We start from the raw sequence: 13,763 nt of genomic DNA, 5'->3' as shown, positions 1-13,763 counted from the left end.
TCATACAATATTTGTACATGAAGACATTTCTTTATTGTGACACAGAAATCTCAAATGCCATCTGATTCTTTACATCTGTATAATCCATTTTAGATATGTTAAGTTTCTGATGTGCAGAGGTAAGACAGTAAAAGTTAAGTTAATGCAACCATAAATAATTGTAATAAATATCAAGTAAATGTACAGCACACATTTTATCGCAACACCTCTTTGTATGGATATGTCCTTTTTATAACCTTGCTCCTCCTGAGTAGGAGGGAGCAGAAGAGAGAGCGTCCCTGTTAGCAGCAGTATATCACCCTTCAAAAGAACTGAACCGAAACCAAAACTCGCAAGCAATTCAACAATCCAATTAGTCAAATGTCAATTCTGTTGTGTTTTTCAGTTCTATCCAAGTAAAATGGCGATTTTACTCACACAAGAAAACATGTTTCACCATGAGTAGAAGAAATTGAATCCATCTGAGTACAAGACAAAGGTGATAAGATTATTGGTATTTCCAAAATTCATAAAAAATAACAACACAACAAACTGGATATCCAACAGACATCACCTAGTTTGCTCATTTTTAGAATCTTTTCTTGGAAGAGTAGTGCAAACCAAAAAAAAAAAAAAAAAATTATAAAGTGAAGTGAATTAGCAATTAATAAAAACTGCCATCAAACATAACTTCAGTTTATTTACATTTTTTTTTCTATTTAATTTTTACACAGCTAAACATTTGGTTATGGTAAAATGAACCAAAAAAAAAAAGAAAAAAGAAAAAAAAACAACAGCAGAATCCTGTTCATTTTTCATTAAAGAAAACTATGAAAAGGCAGAACTCAAGATAATCCACCGCTTCTCCCCCAGTGTATGTGTGTAGATTGTGTATGTCGGGGAGCAGGGGAGGATTTGTTGCACATTCAGTAGCAGTAGCACACAAACAATGTGGGAGAGCAGCTCATGAGACCTCATTCCCATTTTCACAAAGCAACACAGGTTTCACAAACCTGAAATGCAAGTATATCGGAACCTGCAGGCCTCTTTTATCGTCCAATACACCTGACCTACCATGCTGCCTCAGCTACTCAGATATCAAAAAATCAAAGAGCAATTTCATAAACTAATAGATTAATATGACTTTTTACATGACTTAAATACCCTCTCTTCAGAGACTTGAATAAAATGTATTCAGTTTATATAGGCATAAGTTAGTTTGTCCATTAGCAGTTCATATTTTTTTAAAACAGGCAGTAAACTACATAATATCATGTACAGCACTTGTTCACATCTTCTGCCTGCTCTTAGCTGACGTGGTCAAAAATAGGCAGCATCTCACATTTCCTGTGTCTGGTAGTGATCGTACCTCCATCTCAAATGCTGGGTGTTTCTATGAAAATTGTTTGGGCTTTCTTCTCACAACCAGCATCACTCTTTAGAGAGAGGCTCCTACAGCAAAGGCATGGTTCAGAACATCACCCCCACCTGGGGGAGACAGAGGGAGGCAGCTAGGTTAAGCATTAGATGAGTAAAAGTTTGCTTGTTGCCTTCATGGCAATGTCAATTCCAGCAACCGAGAGTAGAGCTAGTTTTGCAGAGACCACGCTTTCAAAGCGCAAATGTTCAGCAGTCGTGCACTGAACTTGCAACTGTAAAGTGCTTTTCTGCAGTTATCCCACTAAGTTGTTAAATTCACAGAACTTGACTGAATCTTGTAAAACCCTCTGTTGAAGGAAAGGGAAGGGAAAAGGCGAACAAAAACAGGCTCACATTTGTTTCACTTAAATGGCATCCTCAAACTCAGTGCAACCACAACAGACTTGTCAACAACATCAGTGCTGATTCAGATTATCTTCCCTGAATTCCCTAAAAAAAAAAAAAACATAACCATGAAATGTAGTATTTGTGTAAACTGCAATATAAATGCAGGAAAAACAAAACATTAATTGCCACCCGAAATAAAAATTTAATGAAATGAACGTTGTGGCTTGTTGGTGCAGCAAAGCATAAAGGTTTGTCTCAGAGGAAGGTCCAGGAGTGTGGAGATGAATGGAAGAAGGGGTCAAAAGTAAGGGTGGGGTGTTAGGTACGTATGCTTGGGAACGTTGGCTTGTCAAGTCTTCTTAGCCGCTGAGGGGGTCCTCGCGGTAGTGGATGGCGTAGCGAAGTTTCTCCAGCATCACATCCAAAGAAGTGTACTGGGGCAGTTTCACCATGAACATACAGGTTTCCACTCGAATGTAGCGCGAGTCTGGCTGACCTGGAGAGGAAACAGAAAAGTGGAACAAAATCACTCGAAGCTTCTTTTCAATTATGAGAATTGTTGTGTGTTTTTAATCACTAGAGTTGCTGATGGAACTGCAGAGGGCCAGTGAGTTGCTGTGTTGTAAGTTCCGGTGATAATAAGCTTGTTTAGTTGATAAAAGTGAGCTTTATCTTCTATCTTATCTGTTGTAAACCACAGTAAACCCTTTGTTTTAGCCTGTGATTTTAAAATGTGACTTCATAAGTACAGACAGATTCCACTCCAGTGAATGAACTGAATTTTACAAATCAGTTCATTTTGGAACTTCTGTGTCTCATCTATATACAAACACAACCAACCTATGGCAAAGTACATGTTCAAAGTCTGTTTAAAGTTGCAAGACCAAGATGAGCTGTTTTGATAATCACTATCAGTAGTTTCCGCACCAACAGCACTATTATGAGCGTCACACAAAGATAGCAGCTCTAGAGTCCAATCAGGGCCCTGCTGGAACCCTGTCATCCATTACCTGCAGCTCCATCAGGAGGGGCGATCTTCATGGGGTATGGGGGAACGTGGGCTGTGTCAGGCCCCCCGTCCTTGCAGGGGCAAGTGAACGGGATGCGCTCCTGGTTGCACGCAAACTTGATAAACTTGCAGAGCTCCTCCTGAGTGAACATCTCCAGGGCGGTCCAGAAGAACTCGATGTGCTGGTCGGTCTCCATCAGACCCACTTGATACATGGTGTGAGCCTACGCAGGGAGAGAGTAGGAGATAGTGAAATCAAAGTTGATGAACACAATGACAGACAGATGAGGAGCTTTGATTCAGCTGACATATCTGTTAGTGAATCCCCCAGAGCAGGTTTATGTTGAGGGGTTTGAAGGAGATGTTTACTCTTGTTTTGTAATGCAGCAAAACAAATCTCAGAAAGCATTTTCACAAGAATACATGCTTTACCTTGAGGAACTCCAGGTTGATGTAAGGCAAGCCGCAGGTGCGCAGCTCGATCTCTAGGGGGCTGAGCATGGTAAGCAGCTGCAGGGGGATGATGGAACCAAGGCCTGCGCGCACTGCTGTCATGCACTCCACGTTCTGCAGCTCCCTCAGACGAAGGCTCCGCACCGCCCGCGCGTACACATCTTTGTTCTCCCAGCTTAGCACACACATACAAGAAGCATACGGTACACCCACAATTAAAACTACTGTAATCTGTAAACACCAAATTTTTGAAAACTTATGCTGCATTAAGATATTTGCCAAAGTGTAAACAAACAAAACACATCAGCTGAGCGGTACCTGACAGTGAGGCTGCGTCCTCCCTGACAAAGCTCTACATCTTCACCAGTCATAGTGACGTAGGTAAAAGTGCAGCAGGGCCGGCTTGGGGAGTCTGGGCTTTCTCCTGAATGGTGCTGGGAGGAGATTTCAGCACACAGGGCTTCCAGCTCTGTCTCATCAGTCACCTGCGGCGTTGGAAAACATGAGACATGATTTTAAGGTCACTGGAGCACTTTAAGTAGCAGAAAAAGATGTGATGTATACACCAGTAGTCCCTTACATTTTCAAATTTCTTGACGTAGTTGTAGGTGAGCACATCAGCTTCCTGCAAGTCCTGCTCCGGGTCCAGAGACTCACCAACCAGACCCTTCCAAAATGAGCCCAGTAAGTCTAAAGGAAGCGGGACATCTGCACGGATGGCTATGCCCAGTAGCTGACCAAAGAAGTGCAGCAACTGTTCCTCTGCATAGCTGATAGGACACGGCGTCAGGATGTACTTTCCCTGAGGACAGAACAAAATCCACCATATTACACCCTCTATGATTAACACCGTGCTCCAGATATGACTCTTAGAAGGAACAGTATTCTTTTGGTTGTGATATTAACAAGGCACTCAGCGGTTTTATTCAGGCTCTCCAAAATTTCCCCTCAGCTTAATGTGAATGTTTTCAAGTTATTAAATTATTATATTTCATAGCTATATTTCAAAACTGTAAAAACACTAAGACTTCAAGCTGTATCAGGCAAAACCAGACTAAGATATGTATGTCTTTTTAGGAAGAACAGACGTAGCAAAAACAGACCCCAATGAAAGTACATCAGGTGCTAGAAAAAATGTTACCTTGTTACGGTTGGCTGCCGCACTGGGGCAGGGGAGCAGCAGGGAAAGGGCTGAACTCTGTAACTCCTTACACACCTGCCACAGGAAGTGTCTGAAAGAGCCACCTGGGTAGACACATTCATCACAGCTGCAGTTAGGTTTGAAAAAAAAACACACATCCTGACATCAAGCACAGAACTGCGAGGCAGTACAGAAAGAGATGTGAAGGAGAAATTCTAACTTGTGCCATGAACTTCCTCTCCAGTGAAGCGGATGTTGAAGGCGTAGGTTGGGTCTCCTCCACTGGCCAGTTTCACACAAAGCTGGGATGACGGCACACAAGACAGCTGACGCGCTGCCTGGCAGAAATATGTGTTCTCTGACGATCTGATCTCACCTGAGGGGCAAATCACAAAAAGAATGTTTGCCAAGACGTGCTGCAAGTGATGTGAAACTGGAAAAAACGCACACATAAACAAGAGAAAGGAATGCTTACCTCCCACAATCTCCAGAGGGTCAAGTGTAATCTCTGGAGCAGCATGGTCAGCCGTGCGCTGTACCGTGGCATTCAGTACTCTGTTCATTACGGTGACCTTAGTGTCGTAAAAGATTAGACCTGGAACCAGTGGAGGTAGAAAAAAGTGGTGAGTGCTTTTAACAAAACAAGTCACGAAAAGAGGTCAATAAACATCAGCTTTGTCCCTGCTGGATGTGTGCTGAGGTCCTGCTCACCTTTGGCCTCACATAACAGCGCTGCAATGCTGTTCTGATAGGTGAGTGTCTGTCTCAGCTCCACTAGTGGCAGGAAGAAACTCTCCAGGGTGTTGTTGAGGGACTGCAGCAAAGCAAAGCGCAGGCGCAAGCTCTCCACAGGCACATCTGAAAAAAAAAAAACGTCCACAGACAAACAGAAAGTTATATATAACTGATCAACAGCGGAGCACATATCGAGGCCAGAATGCTAGAGAGCTTACATCACTGCAGAAGGTTTACTTACTGAGCAGGCAGGCCACTCGAGGATCCGCGGCATCACTGGGGTCCAGGTAGACTTCGTGGGGGTGCAGTCTGGCTGGTGTGATGGCCAGGTGACGGCACAGTCTGTTGATGTACTGTACCAATGCCACATCCATTTCCAAGCTCCACTTTCTGCAGGCCTTCTGGGCATGACGAGTGTCTATACACGTGCACCTAGAACAGAGGCAAAGGTGTCCACACGTTTATACAAACAAGCACTGTATGTTAATAGAGAAAAAAAAAGACTACATAGACACACTATCGAGCAACATAGAAAACATTACATAAGTGACAGTTTTAGGAATGTTGTGAAGTAGTTTATATATTGTTATTATTAAGTTACTACCTCATCAAACACCTCTTATCAACTGGATTAGTTTTTTCTAGACAATATGTAGAATTATTGTCAGCAGACACTCAGCATTAAAGGATTTAGAAAGAAAACGTAATATATGCATTTTAAACAACTGTGTCAGGATACTTTGTCAGTAAAGCTCAAAAATAATTTCATAAATTGTGCTAAATTCAGTAATAAGCTATAATATCATCTCTCTAAATCAGTATAATTCATCTTCATGAAGGACAGAAAACAGAAAATTATGGCAAATGTCTCGCTGCATTGGAATTTAATGAATTGGACTGCAGACAACTGGAAAAATGTATAAATTAGAAGAAAGCATTTTTAAAAATCACTTTAAAGTTATTTTAACAAAGACTTGATGTGACAAAGTTGACAGCTTGTTGGGTTTATGCAAAGCCTAAGTATGCGTGACAGAATTTGAGTTACGGCACTCCAAGTTCTCGTTACTGGAGCATGAATTTCCCAGTCTCACCTTTCAAAGTGAAGGTCATAACCACAGGCCAAAATTGCCCTCCAGACGCTGCGGATGTCCTGCTTGGCACGGTCAACAGCAAATTTATGGAAGCCTTCTAGTGTCAGGTATTTCTCCTCTGGGACTAAAGAAAACAAAGTAGTATATGAGGCAGCTCACAGCTCCTGGGGTCAGAACAGGACTCACATTTGCTATTTTAGGGTAATAGAGCATCACAGCATCAAGTGGCTGATTTTGTCAAACAAACAGTAAAGTACCAGCAACATACAATAATTTCTAACTATACAGAACAACAACTGAAGCAGTTTGTCACTGAAACAATGCAATCAAGTACATTTATTGAAGTACTGTACTTATAAAACAGTTCCAGTGTACTTTCTTAAGTATTTCCATTTTATACTCTATACTTCTAATTTACTATATTTCAGATAGAAATACTGTAATTTTACTCCACCGTAGTTATTTGACAGTTTTAGCTACTAGTTGCTTTTCAGATAAAGATTTTCATAATTAATGTTCCATATGACTTAACATTAAAAGCCATCACATCTCATATTTTATTTTAAGAATATCAGCTTTTTTCATTAAAACAGAGGATTCCCACAGTCCCACAGGCTTGACTGAACAGATCGTGGAACTCTTTGGTACTAAGTAGGCCTCATAGATCCTCTGTGGACAAAGCACTGAAGGGAGTGATTAAATTGAAGAACTGCAGCCATTTATTCGCACTGTCTGGTGTAATATATGTTGTAGCATTTGTTTTGCTGTTTGATTAAATGTTGCGGCTTTCTTATTTTTGTGAAACAGCACACGTCTTGGGTGACAAGACTAATAGCAGAAGACTATTTTGATAATATAGTGAAATCAAATATGAGAAAATACAATACACTAGCAAAGATTTCACCAGGGGTTTCCCCAATCAATTTTACACGTGGAAAACTGCCTTGTTTGGAGTCCATTGTCAAAGTGTGCCATTATATTCTCAACAATGTATTTACAGTTGAGTTTAAATACACTGTATAAAAAGACATAACCTTTTTTTCCTCACTGTCTGACATTCAATTAGGTCAAACTTTTCCTGTTTTAGGTCAGCTAGGATTACCAGAATTATTTACATTTGCTGAGAGAGAGAATTTTTTACTACTTTCTTCAAAGTCAAAAGTTTACATACACAAGATTACTATGCCTTCAAACATTTGGGAAAGCCCAGATGATGATGTCATGGCTTTGGAAGCTTTTGATAGGTTAACTGACGACATTTGAGTTACTTGGATAACTGTCTCTGCTAATTGCAGACATAATTTTGGTAATCCTAACTGACCTAAAAAAGGGAAAGTTTTGTTTTGTTTTATTGCCGGTTGTTGGGAAAAAAAAGGTTGTGTCTTTTTATACAGTGTATGTAAACTTCTGGTTTCAGCTGTAGATGACAACGCAACTATCAAAGCTTAGAGAAAAGTCCAAGGAACGAATAAATATTAGTTTATTTAGATTATCTCTGATTTATACAGTGGAATTTTACTGCAGAAATAATACTTTTACTTTGATACTTTATTTACTTACATATAGTCACTTAAATAGGACTTAAAATGCATGACATTTACTTCAATGGAGTACATTGAATATTTAGGTATAGGTACTTTTATGTGAGTAAAGAATCTGAACAGTTCTTCCTTCACTGTGGTCAGTTAGCTCAATAATTGTTTCACTATTAAGTCCAAATTAAGGCAAGGCAAGGGAAATGGAGCAGAGCAATTTATTCACACATCGGGTTGTACAATTCTTCGGGACAATCCAATGTATTTAGTGATGAGTGAAGTCAGAGTAATTGTTGCCTACCGTCAGTTTTCTTAGCAGGGGATTTTTCCACGTCTTTCTCATCAGGTCTGGATTTCTCAGGAGATTTTGGCTTCAGGACTGTTTTCTTCTCACTCAGTGCAGTTCTGGCAGAAGCAATAGATCAGCAAATTGAATTTACTGTCAGTGTGTTTATATACCTTACCATGTGTTTGCTCTTTAAATTGGAAATGGCTCACCTGACACTGTTGAGCACAGACTTTTCCTTGGTGGGAGGCTTGGTGATGGGCCTCTTGGTGCTCACTACCTTGCCTTGATGCTGTTCTTTTCCTGCCTTGCTGTACTTGTTCTTGTTGGGTTTGGGAGTGCCATACTTTCTTAAAATCTAAATAAAAACAAAATATTGCGCCGTGTTAATGTTCAGATCCTATCAAGTGCTAACAAGCTATTTGTGAGGCAGGAGGAGTTCTAATGTGTAACACTTGAACACTAGTTCCGTCTACAAAATTAACTGCAAAATAGGATGATTAAATAAATCTATAAAAACACTCATTGTTTAAATTTCAATGTCACTGCTCATGCATACAAAAAATATTTATTGCTGGAAGCAAATCAGTGACGGCAATCAAATTAACTATGTGCCCAAATTGTGGATGTACTTTTTTTTTTTTAAAGTACAGATTTATTGTACACCACTTGCTACATACCTGAGTGAGTTGGTCTTCGAGTACTTTCTTGGGAGGTCGAACATTGGTGAAGAAAGTGTGCAGTAGGTTGCCTGGCGTCTGAGAGTTGATCTGCTCCTTGCTGAGGTAAATGTCAGACACTTTGACAGGCTTGGCAGGCGTGAGGCTGAGCATCTGCTCAGAGTGCACACAGCTCTTGAAAATATCTGTGAGGACATCTCGGGCACCAGGTACAAGCTTGTCACCTTAAAACACAGAAGTAGATCATTTCAATTTGTAGTTTCTCGTGACACAGTGTAAAGACCAAAAGAAATATCTGATCAAACAAACACCAACCTTTGACTGACTTGTCCAAAAAGTAGTCTTCAAGGGCAGAGCTTCCCTGTGTGTCAAACAGACTTTGGTTTACACTGGAAGCTGTGAGGATCTCCTCATTGGTTAACTCCATCAGTTCCTCTTCACCTTCCAGACTGGACAAGCCAATCAGGTCACTGCTGTTAAAAAGACTGGCACGAATTTTTTCCACTTTGGCCCGAGATCGAACCTATAGTTGACAAAAGAAAGACATGTTTCCTCAGGTATTTGTTCAACTTCCCCAAAACAAACTCAAACAGATTAAATAGCAATGATGTTCTGAATCAACTCACCTCAATGACAGCATAGCCCTTGATGGGTCTGGCCATGACTGCATTGCTCTCCAATGAGGTGACTGTGTGCATAGAGCCCCCGTCTGACACAGACGGTGTTTCTGCACTGTCAAGAGGCTCCCCCAAGCTGCCGAGACTCCCCAGGCTTCCTGTGCTACACAGGGAGGTATCTAGACTCTCCTGACTAGAAACTGTCTGGGGGTCTTGGGGGCCCTGCTGGGGGTATGTAACAGCTGATGCTGCAGCAGCAGGGGTGAGAGGTGGATGAGCTGAAAGCTCTTGATCAACAGAAAGTTCGCTGGCAGTGCGGGAAACCCCCTGAGAGGAGCTGCAGATGGAGGTCTGGCTGGTAGAAGCTGAAGCGCTCACACTCATAGCTGGAGTCACACTGCTGGAGCTATCAGGACTCTCAGGGCCTCCGTTGTTGGGGAACTGGCGCTCAGGTTCAGGGCCCACTTTGCCATCCTGAGGGCTGGAAACACCAGCTCCAGCTTTGGGCTTCTTGGGGTCCTCTTCCTGCAGGGGGATGAAGACTTCATCTTTGAAAAGCCCGCCATGTGCGTTGCAGGCCCTGCGGATAGCATTTCGAACCACGGCCTCCTCCAGGTGCGTGGGGATACCTGAGAGCACCAGCAGGCGACTATGGGCAGTGGGACCCACTAAGGCCTGGCAGGCATCTGTCACTGCATCGCTGGTTACACTTAAACCCTGCGGGTCTTTATTGGCGAGATGTCGTAAGATCATCAGGAGGGTGAGGCAGCGGTGGAACCACAGCATATCCTCAGGTTTACTACCTGCCATGTTCAGCAGGGCACTGTCACTCTCCGACAGTCTTGCACCTCCACTGCCCCGTTTCCCAGAGACTGCTGCTGCCACTGCAGCTGCTGCTCTCTCACGCTTCATCTTCACCTTCTTACGTTTGGATAGTAGACTAGGGCTCTGTGGCGTCTGGCCTGGGGATGATGATGAGGATGAAGAGGAGTCACTAAGGTTAGGGGCACTGGTGGAAGACAAGGCTCCCACTGAAGAGCCTCCAACATTGAGGGGAAGCGTCACCTCTGCTACAGCCAGACACACCTCCATCAGAGCATGGAAGTAGGTGGAGAACCGGCTCTGCTCCGCTCCCAGAGCCAAGGCAATACCTCCAGATGAAGACCCCCCTGCTCCAGCCCCTCCAGCCGTCCATCCCTGAGTTTCCCGGTCATAGAGCTTTCGGAGTTCTGTCTGCAGGGCCATGAGTACTGCGAGGCAGGGGTTAAGCAGCAGAGCAATAGAGCTGGAAAGGCCAGTGGGACTCTTGCGCTGCTCTAAGTGGTGGATCTTCCGCAAAAGCTCAGCTAACAAGTGAAAGATGAGTTCTTTGATGGAGGGTGCCAGATCTGTGGTCCAAAGCAAACCACCTAAGAACAATGAACAGAGAAAATATTCAAGCTGGGATTTTGCAAAATCATCATATTTAGTATAATTTATCTTGCAAGCTTTCAAAGATTTCTTCTATGATTTATAGATGTAATTAAGAATAATGAATACGGAATCTGAATATTTTAAGTACAAGGTTCCGTTTTTTAATGGAGTGCTGTTTTGAAACTCGTGTTCTTACTTGTCCTTTTTAAACATTTAACCCAGAAACGTTCCTTTAAAATCCACCATCTCAGTATTAATATCCAAAGGTCAGAAAACGAAACCCCAAACTAATAGTTTACATTTTAATAGGTAATATCCACTGCTGTGCCTGTAGGGCATGTGGTATTTTACAATCTTTGAATTAGTATACTACTACTAACAAATACATTAATTATGCAAACAGGTTAATATATTAAGCTCCCTGAGTGCTGTCATAAGGGATGTTCATCTTACCTAGAAGTTCTACCACCTGCAGCAGCACAGATGAGGGCACTGTGTCCAGCTCATCCTCTGATCTTTCACTGCTCTCTCCCAGCTTCCACGTCAACAGCTGTTCAGCAAATGCCATGGCCAGAGGGAACTCCAGCGGCAAGGAGTGCAGCACCAGCACAGCACCAGGAGGGGGCGACACCCCTGCAATGACGACAACAGAATACTTAGCTCCATCTTATTTTGTAATAGCCTTTTTACAAAACAGATTTTTTTAGCAATCTCAGTCAGTCTGTATGAACTTCCTTGAGGGAGTCAGATACTCACCTAGTTTGATGTGCACTTTATCAGTGGGGATGATAACAGAGGGGTACTGGTTGGTGGTGGGAGGAGGAGTAAGGCCTGTGTTGGTAGGTGAGGCATCCAGAGGATAACACACAGCCTCCATCAAATTTAGCTGGCCATTTCTACGCACTTTGTGTCCCAGGCCATACACCATAACTCGAGCCCAGGGAGCCTTATACAGGCTTGAGCTGAAGAAGTGGAAAAGGTAATAGAGACAATAAGTGTACAACATGAAAAATCAGATGGTAAGAAATGTGAATTCATCATGCATTGCTCAAGTTTGAAACAGCAATTTAACTCACTCTTTGCGGCAGCCAAGCTGGCTCTCCTTGCAGGATACGATCACAAATGCAGCACCTGGAAAGCTGACATCCATGCTAACCTTTGATTCTGTCACAGGGAACTCCTCTGATGTAAACTGCTCTGGTGCATTCTGTCAAAGTGACAAAAGTTATCAGAGAAGCTTAGGAAGGTGTGTGTATATATTCAGACACAAATATCTTAAATCTAGCACTGCTTGGCTGAGCTGACCTGTAGAAAGCAGCAGATCTGCTTTGTGAGCTCCAGTAAACTTTCCTCTCCTTGATGCAAGGCACGAGTGATGGCCACTGTCAACCACTCCCGGATGGGCTGAGCATTGCCCTGATAGAATAGGTCTGTGGGGGAGCAGCTTTGGCCCTCAAGATTGTGAAGCACCGACTGAGCCAACAGAATGGAACTAGAACTAATAGTGCCATCTGCAGGGAGAACAAAACCTTCATATATAAAACAGAATGTAATATTTACATCACACTGACAGCTTCAGTTGTTCACAAGACCTATCTATACTCACCAGGGAGGGGTGGAGCCAACAGCTGGTTAGACAGAAGCTGCAGGTGTTCCAAGGTGATATCACGGATAGCAGGTATGTGAAAGAGACGAGTGAAGGTGTGGGGATTCTTAGGGGCGAAGATGTTGAGCAAGGCCATACGACAGTATAATCGAGCCAGCGCACTCTCACAGCGAAGTAGTTCCCTGAAGCAAAGCAGTACAATAGAAGTGATTTTGAGCACAGGTGCAGGATGCAGATATACAATGAGCATCCCCACTGGATCAATAGGTTACCTATGAATCTGAATGTTGCTACTGTCTAATGAGACTAAGCCATTAGCTGCAGTGCGTCGAGATCCAGCAGGTGGGCGCTCCAGCATCTCAATTGGGTACCAGTACCTCACCAGCACACCCTCACTTCGCAGGTAGGTCTCCACCTGCACCAGTTCATTTACCTAAACAAAAACACACACACATATATATACAAAATAGTTAGTCGATTAATACATTGTTTTGAGGATACAAAACTCTTTGCTATCAAGTGTTGTACTTACGGAGTCCACATCCAGCACCACGCCATGCAAACCGAAAGTTTTCAACATTCCCCGGATTGCAAATTTTGGCAGTGCAGTTCCCCCTGTTGTGCTGTTGGTGTTGTTGCTGTCAGGGCAGCGGATGACTACAGTCAATCCTGTTTTGACAAAGCAAGTTATCACCAAGGTTACATTATATTGCATTGTATTCCTTTGGCAGATAGTTTTATCCAATGCGATTTTCAGTAAGTGCATTTATCTCTTGTAGGAGCAAGTGACCACAAGTATGTTTAGTCCCACATATATTTAAAATGGTTAAAGGTGTGTTTTGCCTTTTAAAACAGCACTTTGAGTGTTTACTGAAGTTGGATAATTTCTCTAGTACCTTTGCGGACTTTGTCAATAGTGAACTTGTTGGCTTCATCCTTGATATCCTCAATAGTCGGGAGGTAAAGATCACGAGGAATGCCACCATTCTCTTCATACAGGAACTCCACTGTCTGTCTTGCAATGTCAACCATACCTGTTGGCAGTAAAACACGCCACAGAGTGTCACAGCTCAAGTAGTAAGACATAATAGTACTACATAAGATACACAAGCTTGGAAAGGGTATAGTTGAGTCACTCATTCATTTAATAAATTCTGACATTCGAGTCCCACGTTCAGTCTATTAAGTATGCTATTTAATTTTGCCAATTAATTTCGTGTCAATTAGACTGTAGCACTATAATTATTCCACCTTGTTCGGATTTGTTAAAGGATAATTAATTCCTTGTTGCACGAGTGCACCTAAATTACAAGCAATAAACTTTAAAGTGTTTCAACAGTTCAAGTGTGTTTCTGTGAAGTGAAGTGAAGGCAAAATGCAGCAGAGGTAGGGTTAGGGTTCGTACTCTTTCTATATTTCCATTTCTATTCTGTTCCTTTTGTTCAATCAAA

General features: G+C 42.4%; 1 protein-coding gene across 1 annotated transcript in view; it reads right to left on the bottom strand.

Moving 5' to 3' along the window:
- Nucleotides 1-10: 10 nt before the first annotated feature.
- Nucleotides 11-13,763, bottom strand: part of hectd4 (HECT domain E3 ubiquitin protein ligase 4) — a 41,216-nt gene continuing 27,463 nt past the window's right edge. Inside the window, exons 53-76 of the mRNA XM_008280843.1 lie at nucleotides 13,209-13,346; nucleotides 12,845-12,981; nucleotides 12,585-12,745; nucleotides 12,313-12,494; nucleotides 12,012-12,217; nucleotides 11,783-11,913; nucleotides 11,463-11,668; nucleotides 11,160-11,339; nucleotides 9,303-10,702; nucleotides 8,992-9,199; nucleotides 8,677-8,900; nucleotides 8,209-8,354; nucleotides 8,012-8,115; nucleotides 6,176-6,299; nucleotides 5,326-5,516; nucleotides 5,061-5,207; nucleotides 4,825-4,944; nucleotides 4,570-4,725; nucleotides 4,350-4,453; nucleotides 3,789-4,010; nucleotides 3,527-3,693; nucleotides 3,188-3,383; nucleotides 2,757-2,979; nucleotides 11-2,242 (exon numbers count right to left, since the gene is read on the bottom strand). Of these exons, the coding sequence (XP_008279065.1) occupies nucleotides 2,106-2,242; nucleotides 2,757-2,979; nucleotides 3,188-3,383; nucleotides 3,527-3,693; nucleotides 3,789-4,010; nucleotides 4,350-4,453; nucleotides 4,570-4,725; nucleotides 4,825-4,944; nucleotides 5,061-5,207; nucleotides 5,326-5,516; nucleotides 6,176-6,299; nucleotides 8,012-8,115; nucleotides 8,209-8,354; nucleotides 8,677-8,900; nucleotides 8,992-9,199; nucleotides 9,303-10,702; nucleotides 11,160-11,339; nucleotides 11,463-11,668; nucleotides 11,783-11,913; nucleotides 12,012-12,217; nucleotides 12,313-12,494; nucleotides 12,585-12,745; nucleotides 12,845-12,981; nucleotides 13,209-13,346 (5,210 nt within the window). The 3' untranslated portion in view covers nucleotides 11-2,105. The remainder of the gene's footprint in view (nucleotides 2,243-2,756; nucleotides 2,980-3,187; nucleotides 3,384-3,526; nucleotides 3,694-3,788; nucleotides 4,011-4,349; nucleotides 4,454-4,569; nucleotides 4,726-4,824; nucleotides 4,945-5,060; nucleotides 5,208-5,325; nucleotides 5,517-6,175; nucleotides 6,300-8,011; nucleotides 8,116-8,208; nucleotides 8,355-8,676; nucleotides 8,901-8,991; nucleotides 9,200-9,302; nucleotides 10,703-11,159; nucleotides 11,340-11,462; nucleotides 11,669-11,782; nucleotides 11,914-12,011; nucleotides 12,218-12,312; nucleotides 12,495-12,584; nucleotides 12,746-12,844; nucleotides 12,982-13,208; nucleotides 13,347-13,763) is intronic.

Source organism: Stegastes partitus, unplaced genomic scaffold (genome assembly GCF_000690725.1).
Source record: "Stegastes partitus isolate 25-593 unplaced genomic scaffold, Stegastes_partitus-1.0.2 Scaffold211, whole genome shotgun sequence".
In the NCBI taxonomy this organism is placed as follows: Eukaryota; Metazoa; Chordata; class Actinopteri; family Pomacentridae; genus Stegastes; species Stegastes partitus.
The sequence above is the reverse complement of the archived record's forward strand: the minus strand, read 5'-3'. Positions and strand labels throughout refer to the sequence as shown.